Genomic DNA, 13,189 nt, shown 5'->3' on the forward strand with positions numbered 1-13,189 from the left:
TCCAGCGGAGCTTGCGGAGACTACAGCTCCCAGCAGGCGGCGCGGCAGGGGCTCACGCACGCGCAGCCCAGACCCTGGGAACCGGGACCTGCGGCGGCCTTCTGGGGAAGGAGGATGGCTGCGGCGGGGCTGCGGCTCTCCTTACTGAGGCTCTCTGAGATGCCGGCGGCGCTCGGGCGCCAGAGCCGACTTTACAGCACGTCGCACGCCTTTGCTGAGGTGCTACAGCTGCCGAAGGTGCAGCAGACGAAGTTGCTGTATCCGCTGCAGGAACTCGAGCGGCACCTCGCCCCAGATGCGAGGTCCGACCTTCACCTGAGAGTCTTCGACCCCAGCCCGGAGGACTTGGCGCGGGCCGATGAGGTGTTCACCGCCACCGCCCGGAACCGCATCGATTACGTCAGCTCGGCCGTTCGTCTCGACCACGCCCCGGACATCCCCTGGCCCGAGGTGAGCGCTGCCCCGCGCTCGCTTCTCCGGCGAGCGGGGAGTGCTGCAGGGCGATTTGCGTCTCCCGTCGGCGGGTCCTCACCCAGGCTGGCGCGGGGATTTTGCTGTCACTTATTTCTTGTCACCCAGCGAGATTTTCTAGCTTTATGTGGACGCATATATTATTTTGACAAAATAACCATGTACGGACGCTCCTCGACTTAACGGCGGGTGGAGGAGCCGGCAGACGGCACAAACCAAAATGCCATAAGTCGAAAGTGCCGTCGGTGCTCCTCCCCATCGTAAAGTCGGACGGCATTAAGGTGACCCATCGTAAGTCAGAGATTGTATATAGTTTAAATTTCCAAAAGGTTTTAAAACCCAAACTATGTGTTCAAAAAATTAACTCTTTTTAAAATTATTTTCCTATTTGAGCGAAGTAGGGAAAACCTGCTAAGACCAATTACACGGAATTTAGACAGTGAAGATTAAGAAACGTGTAATAGTGTCACAAATGAGATGATACTTGTCAATATGTGATTTGTGCCCAATCTCAATTTCCTATGCAAAGTAGTAATTATATGTAGAAGGCAAAAATGGAAGGTTTTTGAAAAACCACTTTTATTAGTGAAATTTCATGAACCAGCATTTTATGAATGTCCTACAGTATAATATTTTGTTCTAAGTCTGCTAAAAGGCAGCTTAAATCCCCATACATATTTAAAGTAACTGCACCATTGCCCTAGAATTTTTCTTCTAAATATATGTAGAACTGTAGTTAGAACTGAGGAAGTACGTAATTAATAATTTTGATATAGCGTTGTGTTTCCATTTACACTTTTAAATTACTGGACTTTTTAATAGTTCACGTGTTTAAATTAAGCTTTGTCTACATATTAACATTGTATTTGATCTGGCAGAGCATTTAAGTTTATTCAGGATTCAGATCAATTCATTTTGAAAAGATTGGTTCAGGTTTTGCAGAAAATATATATATAGCATTCCTGGCCCATGCCCACTAAATGCCCTTCAATTGTGTTGATAGCCAAAAATGTCCTTACAAATTTCCAAAATGTCCCCAGAGAGGACATGAGTACTGCCCTCATTTAAAACAAGTAGTTGATATTGTCCCCTTCAATACCATGTTCAAAAGCAGGGGAGTGTGTATTAATGATAATCATCTTTTTGGTGAGAGGTGGGTAGATGATGAGAAATTACTTAATGGGTACCATGTACATTGTTTGGGTGATAGATACACTAAAAGCCCAGATTTCACCACTATGCAGTATATCCATGTAAAAAATAAATGCTCAATGCCTAAAACAGAACCTGGCACGTTGAAATCATTCAGTAAAATATTAGCTGTATGTTAGAATTTGAGGTTTAACTAAATATAAGCCACTTATTACACGGTTTGGCAAGACTGAATAGTTAAAGAGTTTTTCAGCTAAGACAATCTTTTTTTTTTTTTTTTGCAGTTTTGGCTGGGGCTGGGTTTGAACCCACCACCCCCAGTATATGGGGCAGTCACCCTACTCCTTGAGCCACGGGCGCCCCCCGTAAGACAGTCTAATTTTTATGTGTGTGTGTATATATATTAACTAGTACTTAATTATCTTTTCTTATAAAAGGTGTGTTTTATAGGCAGAAGCAATGTTGGAAAATCCTCCCTAATAAAGGCTTTATTTTCACTGGCGCCTGAGGTTGAAGTCAGAGTCTCCAAAAAACCGGTATGCTGAAATTTTCAAATACATCTAGACTGTTCATCTTATTGAATAGTAAATGTTAGAAAGTATAAGAAATCATAATTGCTAGGTTCCTAGAGAAGGGATTTCTCTCAAACATGTCTCTCCTTTCATAGCTTTGTTTCTATTTTATTAATGCCTGTGTATTTCTCTGAAGAAAAGGAGCTGTGGCTGGATTTATTTGAGTAGTCTTGGCAATATCTTGAGGAAATTTTCCTTTGTCCAAATGACCCCAAAAGTTGCCAAATAAAGTATTGTCATTCTGTATTTCCTTTTGTAAGAGTGATCATCTACTTCTACGCTGATTTTAGGAGAAACAACTAATTTTTTTGCTCTTTTCTTCCTCTAATCTTTTATAAATCTCGTAAGGTATACAGTATATAAATTACTTTTTACACACACCTACATACATACACACATACGTATATGTGTATATACACATACACACAAACATGTACACCAGTCAGACATGTTTACCTAGGACCAAATTATGTGCTTGTCATCCCTGCTAGTCTGCTATACTTGCTTTGTCATTTTTTGATTCTACGTCCTTCTCAGTGTTGGAGCTTTACCAATATGTAAGACACTTTTTCCTCAAAACTCACTCCCCCTTATCTATCCCTGGCAAAACCTTTCTACCAACCCTTATACTCACTACTACCCTCAAGTTGGAACCTTTCTATGAAATGTCAATAATCTTTTCTTGCTCCCTGCTTCTTGATCTATTTGATTCTCTGGTTCTATCACTCTTCTTTCCATTCTTTAACCCTCCCATCCTTACTTCTGCCTTGCCTCACCAATAAACACTTCTAAGTAGAGAGGTCCTCTTCCTGTTATAAAAGGGCAGTGGAAAAAAAAATAACATCCCCAATCTATGATTCTAAAATCATTTCCTATAGATAGACAAATAAGCTGACTGGAAACTTAATCACCATTTATAAAAATCTTCTCTCTGATATTTGTTCTAAGATCCAAACAGTTGATTAACTTCTTAAATTGCCTATCTTAAGATGTTAGAGGTGCTGAGTGATTCTATGTTGTAAGCAGCTTAGAGAGGATGAGGGGAGAAAGAATAAAATGAGCTGAATTTGGGACACCTGGGAATTGAGACTGGGAGAAATGAAATCAGGAAACAGCTGCTATGTGAACACATTGTTGACTGTCCATGTTACCAGGTAACTCATGACTGGTCATCAATGTGTTAATCTTTCCTTTTCTGATTAGTAAATGTCACAATACTATGAATAAACCTCTTTTCATCATCTTTATATCAATTTTAGTTGTATAAATATTTTATAATTATAGTGTTGTATCTGCTTTAAAAATTTTAATGAAAGTACAATAACCAACCTAAAAAAAATGCAAAAATTCTTGATTTTAAGGAAGCAATAGTCTGGGTATAAGAAATTATCAGGTTTTGAATCTAAATTTTATGAAAACCGATATAATGGATTGTAAGCATTTTAATCTATCAGTGCCATACTTCATTTCTCTTTAAAGTGAAGACATATTGTTTATCAGAGAGTATTGACTAAGGTAGGCAATTTAGAACAGGATGTTTTTCACCAAGAGTTAATAAAATAGGAAAGACCCCAAAATATTTTACCTATATATTTCTAACATGGGATCTAACAGTCTTAAGACATATATATTTTATTTTAAAAAGAGAATTGTTTCATTGATAACAAAAATAATAAAAAAGAGAATTGGAGGGAAAAAGTAGTATGGTCTAAGCTTTTCTCCATCTACCTCCCTTCTGTCTTTACCTGTGTCATCATCAGCATGGTTAGGAACATATATACTTAGGCTTTTAATAAATATTTACTGATTATATAGAAAACACTGTGAATCATTAAATATATGAAGGACATATTTTAAGACAGCTTTTATTTTTTCATTTACTTTACCAGGGACACACAAAGAAAATGAATTTTTTTAGAGTTGGAAAACATTTTACATTGGTGGACATGCCAGGTTATGGCTACAGATCACCTGAAGATTTTGTTGAAATGGTAGAGACCTATCTAAAAGAACGAAAAAAGTAAGGAAACTTTTTTCTTACAGTAGTTACACATTTAACCTCAAAGCATGTTTTCATCAGTCCAGTATTCTCCACATGATGAACACTTGGGTTTTTTACCAAGTGACTTAGAAGGTCCATTTTATCCTCATATTCTACAATGTAATATTCATGGCCAAGGTATGTACTGCTCACTTGTCTTCTGCCTTTAGGTTAGCTTAATCTTAATTTCAGGTGTTTTCCTATATTGAAATTGAACAAAGAGTACTTCAGTTAGTACATTAATTTTTTTTAATCACTCTTAACTGGCTAATTTTAAAAATGAAAATTGTTGGTTAATGTGGTATTTGCCAGATTTTAATAAAGTAAATGCTGATCATTCTTAAAATATCTCAGATATCACATCTTCCGAAAATGTTATTTTTTGTTTTGTCTCTATATATAGTCAAGTAACAATTCGGTTTTAAGAACTGCACAATATACAGAAAAATGCTAATCTTTTGAAGCATAAGAAAAAAGTTGTTGTAGCTTTAGTTAATTGGATTTGTGTCTCTTTCTTCCACTAGAGTTTTAAGTGGAAAGAGCTGACTGACTCATTTTGTATCAAGTCCAGGAAGCGTCTTATGTTCAATGTATACTTATTGAAATAAGTTAATATTTAGCAAATTTAGCTAAGGAAAGTAAACAGCATTGAGACCTATTAGACTATAAGATGAACTTCCTGGTGAATTGAAAATTTCCATTGCCTAAAGAAATGTGTAAATCTTAAATTGTCTCAGTCATTCAAAGGAAATTTTCTTCATATAGTTGGGAGTAGGGGATAATGAATGGGGATATCTTATATTCCATTAATCTTCATTTCTACCTTCTTGTAGTTTGAAAAGAACATTTTTATTAGTGGATAGTGTTGTTGGAATTCAAAACAACGACAATATTGCCATAGAAATGTGTGAAGAATTTGCATTGCCATATGTGGTAAGTGTTTCCTTTGGATCATGGTTGTGATTAGAAATAGCAGTTCTGTGTGCATCATCACGTCCACATGCCTATTATTTTAACAATAAGCTCTTCAAAAGATAAAGGAGAGTAACCTTTGAAAACACTTATCAGATGTTACTCAGCCATTAATATTAAAATAAGTTCTGTGGCACGTTTATTCTGTTTTCCTTCTCTTAGCTTTAAGTTCTTAAAGTTATAGTCAATATAAAAGTTTTTTAAGCTGTTCATTTAATGTTCCTATATGCTTTTTCGTTTTTTTCTTTTTATGACAATATAAACATTTGTCCAAAACAAGTTAGTAGGACTTTAACAGCAGGTTGGCAGATAGTACTTAACAGAATGGGAATGAAAGTGCAACTGAAAAATTTGCTTAACTATTTAGAATTGAAAATTGTTCCAAGAATTTAGCAGCTCTAGCACTCAAGTAGAACTGTCACATTCTTTTTTATTTTATTTTTTTTTTTTGAGATAGTCTCACTATATAGGAGCCTGCCTTGGCATCATAGCTCACAGCAACCTCAAACTCTTGGGCTCAAGCTATTCTCTTGCCTTAGCCTCCTAAGTAACAGGTGCCCACCACAACAGCCACAACATCTGGCTAGAACTGTTACATTCTTAAAGAAAACAATTTCTTTTAGAAATATCTTACCAATATTCTTTCTGTCTTTTGACCTAGAATAGAATACATTTTAGTAGATTGGAATCCACGTTAATTTTGCTTTGTGGGACTTCCATATAAAATAGCACTCTTAAAATTGATTTTCCAAAGAAAAGTGAAGAACCCAAGTACAATTTAGTTTCAAAAAAATGTCCGAAACCACTAATTTTAACAGTGAAGTTTAATGCAGATCAAACTGGTCAGCCACTTTCATTCTATTCTTGGGGTTTGCAAGTCCTGTGAAGGATTAATATAATTTACAGTCATGAGAAGTCAAAGCATTAATAGTATACCTAGAAAAAATGACTAAATATTACCAAACTAAGTAATAGAATTCCTAATTTGATATCATAGATGCCAGTTTATACAATCATCTTTTCCTCAGTTTTAATTGAAAGGAAATACTTTCTTCTTTGAAAAAGGAAATTTAATAGAGAAATTATATCTGTATTTCCCTTTAAATATCAGCACATTTGCCTTTATGAGAAAGAATTGCCATTAGAAAGCATTGCCTGGGTAGAATCACAGGTCATTAGAAACCACACATTTTCTGCTTCTCACCCTTTCTGCCATTAGCATCTTTTGTGACTAAAAAGCATAAATGATTTTTCAGGAAATTTAATTTTATCGAAATTCTGTAGGAAAATCTAATAGATTTGTAAACATCTGTGTCTTGACCTTACTCCACTATGTAGTTGATCTTTGGACAAGTAAAATTCTTGACTTACTTGAAATATAATATAGAAGATATAACCTACAAAGAACCTGATTTCTGATTTTTCCGTTAGTGTAGTAAAGATAAGGCTGAGCCATTTTGTAGGTTAAAAAATGATTACACATTGGCAGTTTTATATATCCTAAACCACAAGATACGTTGTGATCATATGAAACATTTAACTTAAGAGGCTGAGGTAAGAGGACCACTTGAGCTCATAAGTTTGAAGTTTCTATGACCTTTGATGCCATGGCACTCAACTGAGGGCAACAAAGTGAGAAAAAAAAGAATCAATGAAACATTTAACTTATCACAATTACAAATATGATTACATGGTCCTTTTTATTGATCTTAAATCCAAAATACTATGGCTCTGTATAGTTAAAGCATTATTAAATAGCAAATATTTAGTGTATACTTTACATGAAGTCTGACAGTTAAGTTTATGAACTCATCTAAGAAAAAGTCCTATGTACCTCATTGCTGAATATCACTATGGTCACTTTTGAAGTACTCCCCTTAGGAAGCTATGCGCCCATGCCAGCACCTAGTCCACACCTTCAGAGCAATTTGGAACTCTTTTTTTCTGGAATAGCCATCAGAGCTTTTGTCTTAAGAGTTGTGGCAATTAAGTTCCAGAACTTGCCACCATGTACTTATGTTGGCAGCACTGTTCAAACAACCTGGTAAGATTTCATAACCTTGGTTTATCAGTGTCTCACAGCTATGTTCATGTTGACATGTGATCATGTCTTAATGAGTGGTGTGACTGCTGTGTGTTTTTGTGCACCATATGACAACAGCTCTGATAGTAATTGCAGAAAAGAAAGATTCCAAAATTGCTTTGTAGACTAGGCGTTAGCATCGGTGCATAGCATTTCTTTTTTTTTTTTTTTTTTTTTGAGATGGAGCCTCAAGCTATCCCCCTGGGTAGAGTGCCATGGCATCACGATCACAGCAACCTCCAACTCTTGGGCTCAAGCGAGTCTCCTGCCTCAGCCTCCCAAGTAGCTGGGACTACAGGCGCCCACCACAGTGCCTGACCATTTTTTGGTTGCAGCCATCATTGTTGTTTGACAGGCCCGGGCTGGGGATTCGAACCCGCCATCTTAGGTGTATGTGGCTGGCGCCTTAGCCGCTTGAGCCACAGGCGCCGAGCCGGTGAATAGCATTTCAAGGGGAGTACTTCAAAGGTGACCGTGGTGATATTCAGCAATGAGGTAAGAAGCACTTTTTCTAGGCCAAGTTCGTGAACTTGATTCAGGCCTCGTATGTTGCACATATTAACTCATTTATTCTTTATAGCCACTCCTTTGTAAGGTATTGTTTTTATTTTATACTTGAGGAAATAGAAACAAAAAGATTAAAAAATTTGTACAGGTCACCTAGTTTAACAAAAAGTTGTAGCTAAAATGTATAAAACTATATTAAGAACTACTTTATTTTTAATAGTTAAAAAGTTATTTTTTTATAGATGGTATTAACAAAAATTGACAGATCTTCCAAGGGACATCTTTTAAAACAAGTGCTTCAGATACAGAAATTTGTTAACACACAAACACAAGGATGTTTTCCTCAATTGTTTCCTGTAAGGTAAGAGTCGAATTTTTATAACTTTGTATACTAAAAACTTGTAATATTAAATCACTATTTCTTAAATTGAGGTGTCACTTAAAATTAGAGACTTTTTGGAACACTTTGCATTTAGTTGTGGTTCATTGGTATGGTCCGTTAGTACTTTTATATTTTTCCCCTTTATTCTTTCTTCCTTCTGCTGTTTCTTAAGGGCAGCTTAAGAAACTTCATTCTCTGCCTCAGCCTAGCTCAGCTCTATACAAAAGCAGAAGTGAAAACTTTACTTTTTAAATTAGCTAAAAGGCCACAGTAAAAATGCTGCCATTTATGTGTGTGTGTGTGTATGTGTTTGTCTGTTTCTCCCTGAGACAGAATCTTCCTCTGTTGCCCTGGGTAGAGTACAGTGGCATCATCTTAGCTCACAGCAAACTCAAACTCCTGGGCTCAAGCAATCCTCTTGCCTCACCCTCCCAAGTAGCTGGGACTACAGGCACCTAATTAATTATTCTTCCCTCCCTCACCTGGCTAATTTTTTTCTGTTTCTAGTAGAGATGGGATCCAGCTCTTGCTCAGGCTGGTTTCAAACTCCTAACCTCAAGTAATCCACCTGCCTCAGCCTCCCAGAGTGCTAGGATTACAAGTGTGAGCCACCATGCCTGGCCCTCTTTTTTAGATTCAAAGAAAAATACCTTATCTGTATGATAGAAAGCTCATTCAGGCTTTAAGGAATAAAAATTTTCCTGTAAAAGGACCTTATAAAAAGAAAACATGTTTCATATACATAAGTTGGAATTAAATATTGCTGGAAGACAGAATGATTATTTTCTGAGCTGGTAATTTTTGAGACCTTATGATGTAGTTTAGTGACAAAGCATGGGTTTGTACTTTCACTGTATACCTTGGGTACAGTAAGTAATGTGTATGATGGGAGAGATACAGTGCTACTCTGAATTTCTTCCTCTGACTTCTTTTTGGAAGGCTTTATGCTAATTTTATGAAAAGATAATAAAATCAAGTAGTGCTTTATTATATATGAAACTATCCCCTAAGCCATCATTTTAAATCCTACCAGTCTCTGGTAGATTTAAATTGTAATTGTGAACATGCTTCACACAAAATGCTTTTCTCCCTTGACTTACATTCAGGTATTTATTATGTTCATTGTCTTTGTCCCACATATACAATGGGAACTTCTAGGGATGGGAGTAAAACCCTAATTCTTCTTAGAGCCCTGAGCATTGTCATATAAAAACAACTATTTCTTTTAACTGTTTAATGACAAGTGAGACTTCAGCTAAAAAGACAATAAGAACATGAGATGGGCAGATCATGGTTTAACAGTAGCATTTGTCAAAAAAGATTTAAGCTTTAGTTGACTATAAGCTGAGTTTCAATTGACAGTGTAATGTGGTTGGGGAGCGGGGGGAATTACAGTGTTTTCTTGGGCTACATTAATAGAATAATGGTGTTCAAAAAAGGGACTAGTCTCACACTAGAATGGTCATTCTAGTCAGATTGCGGCTCAACATTAACAACGAGAGCTACTTAATGGTTTGGGGAGAGGGTCTGTCACTAGATCCTTCAGAAAAACTAATCCTCACAGTAGCATCCCTAAGGTTACAAGTCAGAGAAATTGAGTTGCGGAGAGGTATTTGCTGAAATACAAAAAGCCTGGGTGGACCTTAGGGTCAGATAGCCATGGGATTTTCTAGTTTCTGGCTACTGAATTTAAAACAACTTCATTTTCTTTGAATCTGTTTTCTTACTGGTAAAAATGTGATCATTAGAAGGATTAAATAAAACGTATCGTGACTGATACACACATTAGGCCCGTAATAATGGTAGTTTCCTTCCCTGCCAAAGGTCAACAACTCAGTAAAAGGCAAGGTTAGGCCTGTGACCCAGATTATCAGGCTTCTCGTACTTTTTAGAGACATTTTCTTCTTTACATAGGACAGTATTCTCTTTATATGACCCTGGAGTCACTGCCAGTAGCATACTCACTTTAAGTGACAAAGGCACTGCAGAAAGCCACATAGCATTTACAGTCCAATAATTGAGACATGGGGGTGATGCCTACTAGCAGCCCTCAAGACCATCAGTGTTCACCGTACCAAGGTGACCCTATATAGGATGTTGGCAGGCTGCATCCTTAGCTCTCAAACTCAGGCCAGAAAGCAGAATTACATACTACACTTCTTGCTTTTACTTGCATGACCAAGCTCCAGCCCATCCCTCCAGAAGGGAATTTAGCCTATTCACAAAATTTATAATAATAAAGTAAGTCAGGTTTTATTTCCTCCTCTTCCTTTCTGCTCTTGGTGGGAGAAAAGTATAGTGTTGGGTAGACATGTAGTCCCATGAGGTTTGGCCTTTAAGTTTATATGCCAAAATTAAGTGCTAATTTTCATGTACAATCTCTGCCCCAGAAGGGTAGAAAAGTATAAAGATCAGTCTATTTTTATAAACAATACTGAAGAAATACTTATGTAAGCACAATATAATTGCTTCTAAGATTTTCTATGAAATGAAATTCCAAGCAGGTAAGAATACTAAGGACAGAGAAAATTACAAGCTGACAAAAATGTTGCAAATGAGTTCAAGGTGCCATAGTATATGTAGTATGTGAACTGTCCAACTTTTATCTCTCCTTTAAATTTTGATCAAGGTATAGAATGTGACACTTCATCAAGGGAATTAGTAATATAGCAGGAAGGGGTTTTTTTGTAGAGACAGAGTCTCACTTTATTGCCTTCTGTAGAATGCTGTGGCATCACACAGTTCACAGCAACTTCCAACTCATGGGCTTAGGCGATTCTCTTGCCTCAGCCTCCTGAGTAGCTGAGACTATAGGTGCCCACCACAACACCTAGCTATTTCTTTGTTGCAGTTTGGCTGGGGCCAGGTTTGAACCCTCCACCTTTGGTATATGGGGCCGGCACCCTGCCTACTAAGTCACTGGTGCCGCCATATAGCAGGAAGTATTTTAACTGTTTATAAATCCATAGACTTATGTATGTACAGGGTGGATATAAAGTTCATGTGCAATTTAAAATAGTTTAACATATAAACTAGTAAATTGCCCACGAACTTTATAGCCACCCTGTATATCCATGCCAGAGAAACCAGTGGCTGTCTTCATGTTGACAGATGGATAGATGGCTGATATTGGAAGAAAGAGAAGCAATAAAATATAATAATGGTGATAGTAGTTCTTTTTTTAAACCTGAAAAGTCTATACTATCAAGGTAATTAATTTCTTTTCACAGAAAAAACTAAAGAGCTTAAAACTTATTCTGGAAAACAAAGCAAAATTTGTAGAATCTTAAAGGAAATGTGATCATCAGGTAATATGAATCATCAGATTTTAGAATCCTGTAAGAAAAGGCTAGAGGAAGAGAGGAAAAGTAGAACAGGTTAAAAGATGTTCTACTTCAGGGCGGCGCCTGTGGCTCAAAGGAGTAGGGTGCCAGCCCCATATACCAGAGCCCCGGGCAAAAAAAAAAAAGAGGGAGAGAGAAAGAGAGATGTTCTACTTCATACATGTAATCACAAGAATTTGTTAAGTAATTTTTTTAAAGAAACTTATTTTTCTTTTCTTTCCACAGTGCTGTGACCTATTCTGGAATCCATCTATTGAGATGCTTTATAGCAAATATAACAGGAAATCTTAGATAGTAGCTCCCAGTGTAGCCAAAGACATAGAAAACTTCTTTATGCCAACTGGAGTTAAACCTAGAATTTCAACATTGTTTTAAGTGTTGTGATCACTGCAGATTTAATTAAACCTGCGCCTTCCCGATGTAAGAATGAATTTTGCCTGGAGAAAATAAAGTTTATGAATAACCGAAAATGCTGTTCACTAAGACAGATACTAGTTGATGTTCTTATTTTAACAAGTTGACAACCAAGAACAGACAGAAGTCCATAAAATGAAAACCTATTACTAACTACTATGTAGAGAAGCATTTGCTGTGTTATTTATTGGGCTTTTATCTTTTAAGAAAATGGACTAAGTAAAAGGGGCAGCTTTTCTGTTAAGCATTGATGATGCTTTTCTGTTAAGCATTGATAGGCAAGATGAAGGATAAATGCCTATAGTTAATATTTTTCTTTAAGTTCTTATTTGAGTATCTTCTTGTTAAAATTTGTCAATCCAGGTTGGAAACACCCAAAAGACCAGAATTCAAGTTCCAGTTCTGATGTTTTCTATGTTCTGAATTGTGGGAACATTACTTGAACTATCTAAATGTCATTTGTAACTGTAACCTTGCAAGCTATTAAAATTATATAAAGTGGTGTCACATGAGATAATATGGTAATAGACAACTATTCAAAATTGCACACGAACTTTATGGCCACCCTGTATGTGTGACAGCTGCATAGCTGTAAAGCCACACCAACCAAATATAGCAAGATTCACAGCTAGATTTATCACAGGAAAGAAACACACTGTCATGGGGGAAATATTTTCTCCAGTAAAAAGCAAAAAAACAAAAACTAGCTTTAAGTGGGAAAACTAATTTGCAAAAGGCAAGAGAATAAAGTCAGAGATAGTTTAGACTTGGCACATTTAAGATTCAGAATAGAAAGATAAAGGTAACTGAAGTTAACAAAAAAAATTTATGAAGATGCCACTGACCTATTTATAAAAATGGCTTAGTTTTTCAAAATGAGGCTGAACATTAAAAGGTTATAGGGATAGTGCTAGATATAAAATTAAACTATAAACCGTCTTTGTGGGGGTTTTTTTAGAAAATTCGATTCTGAATATATTGTCAGTTGTTTTATACTTGGTAGAATTAGTCTATTCTAACCAGCAGTGTTTTAAGCTGAAAAAAGATTTATTTAATATAGGCATTCACAAAGTAAAATATATAGTGGCAAAATCTGTCTGCCAGTGTTACTTTACTGCTTGTCTTAGCTTTGATTCTCCTAAAAGCAGAGCTCAAGACAAAAGTTTCTTCTACATTAGTTTGCTTGGGAAGTGATCCCCTAGAATAGGAGTGGTGAAGTGACAGAAAAGGAAGGAAAGCCTATGAATGAAG

The 13,189-nt window shown here is 36.5% G+C and overlaps 2 protein-coding genes across 3 annotated transcripts in view; one reads left to right on the forward strand and one right to left on the reverse strand.

The window, feature by feature from the left end:
* Nucleotides 1-12,933, forward strand: GTPBP8 (GTP binding protein 8 (putative)). The gene is made up of 6 exons (XM_003797696.3): nucleotides 1-450; nucleotides 2,061-2,159; nucleotides 4,085-4,215; nucleotides 5,070-5,169; nucleotides 8,041-8,159; nucleotides 11,750-12,933. Exons 1-6 carry the CDS (start codon nucleotides 115-117, stop codon nucleotides 11,817-11,819), a joined length of 855 nt encoding a protein of 284 aa, XP_003797744.1. The 5' UTR covers nucleotides 1-114; the 3' UTR covers nucleotides 11,820-12,933.
* Nucleotides 4,214-13,189, reverse strand: part of NEPRO (nucleolus and neural progenitor protein) — a 25,319-nt gene continuing 16,343 nt past the window's right edge. For both annotated transcript variants that reach the window (XM_023517821.1, XM_023517820.1), the window contains one exon: nucleotides 4,214-4,436. In XM_023517821.1, the coding sequence (XP_023373589.1) occupies nucleotides 4,403-4,436 (34 nt within the window). In that variant the 3' untranslated portion in view covers nucleotides 4,214-4,402. The remainder of the gene's footprint in view (nucleotides 4,437-13,189) is intronic.

This window comes from Otolemur garnettii, unplaced genomic scaffold (assembly GCF_000181295.1).
Source record: "Otolemur garnettii isolate 467f Iridium unplaced genomic scaffold, OtoGar3 scaffold00122, whole genome shotgun sequence".
Lineage (NCBI taxonomy): Eukaryota > Metazoa > Chordata > Mammalia > Primates > Galagidae > Otolemur > Otolemur garnettii.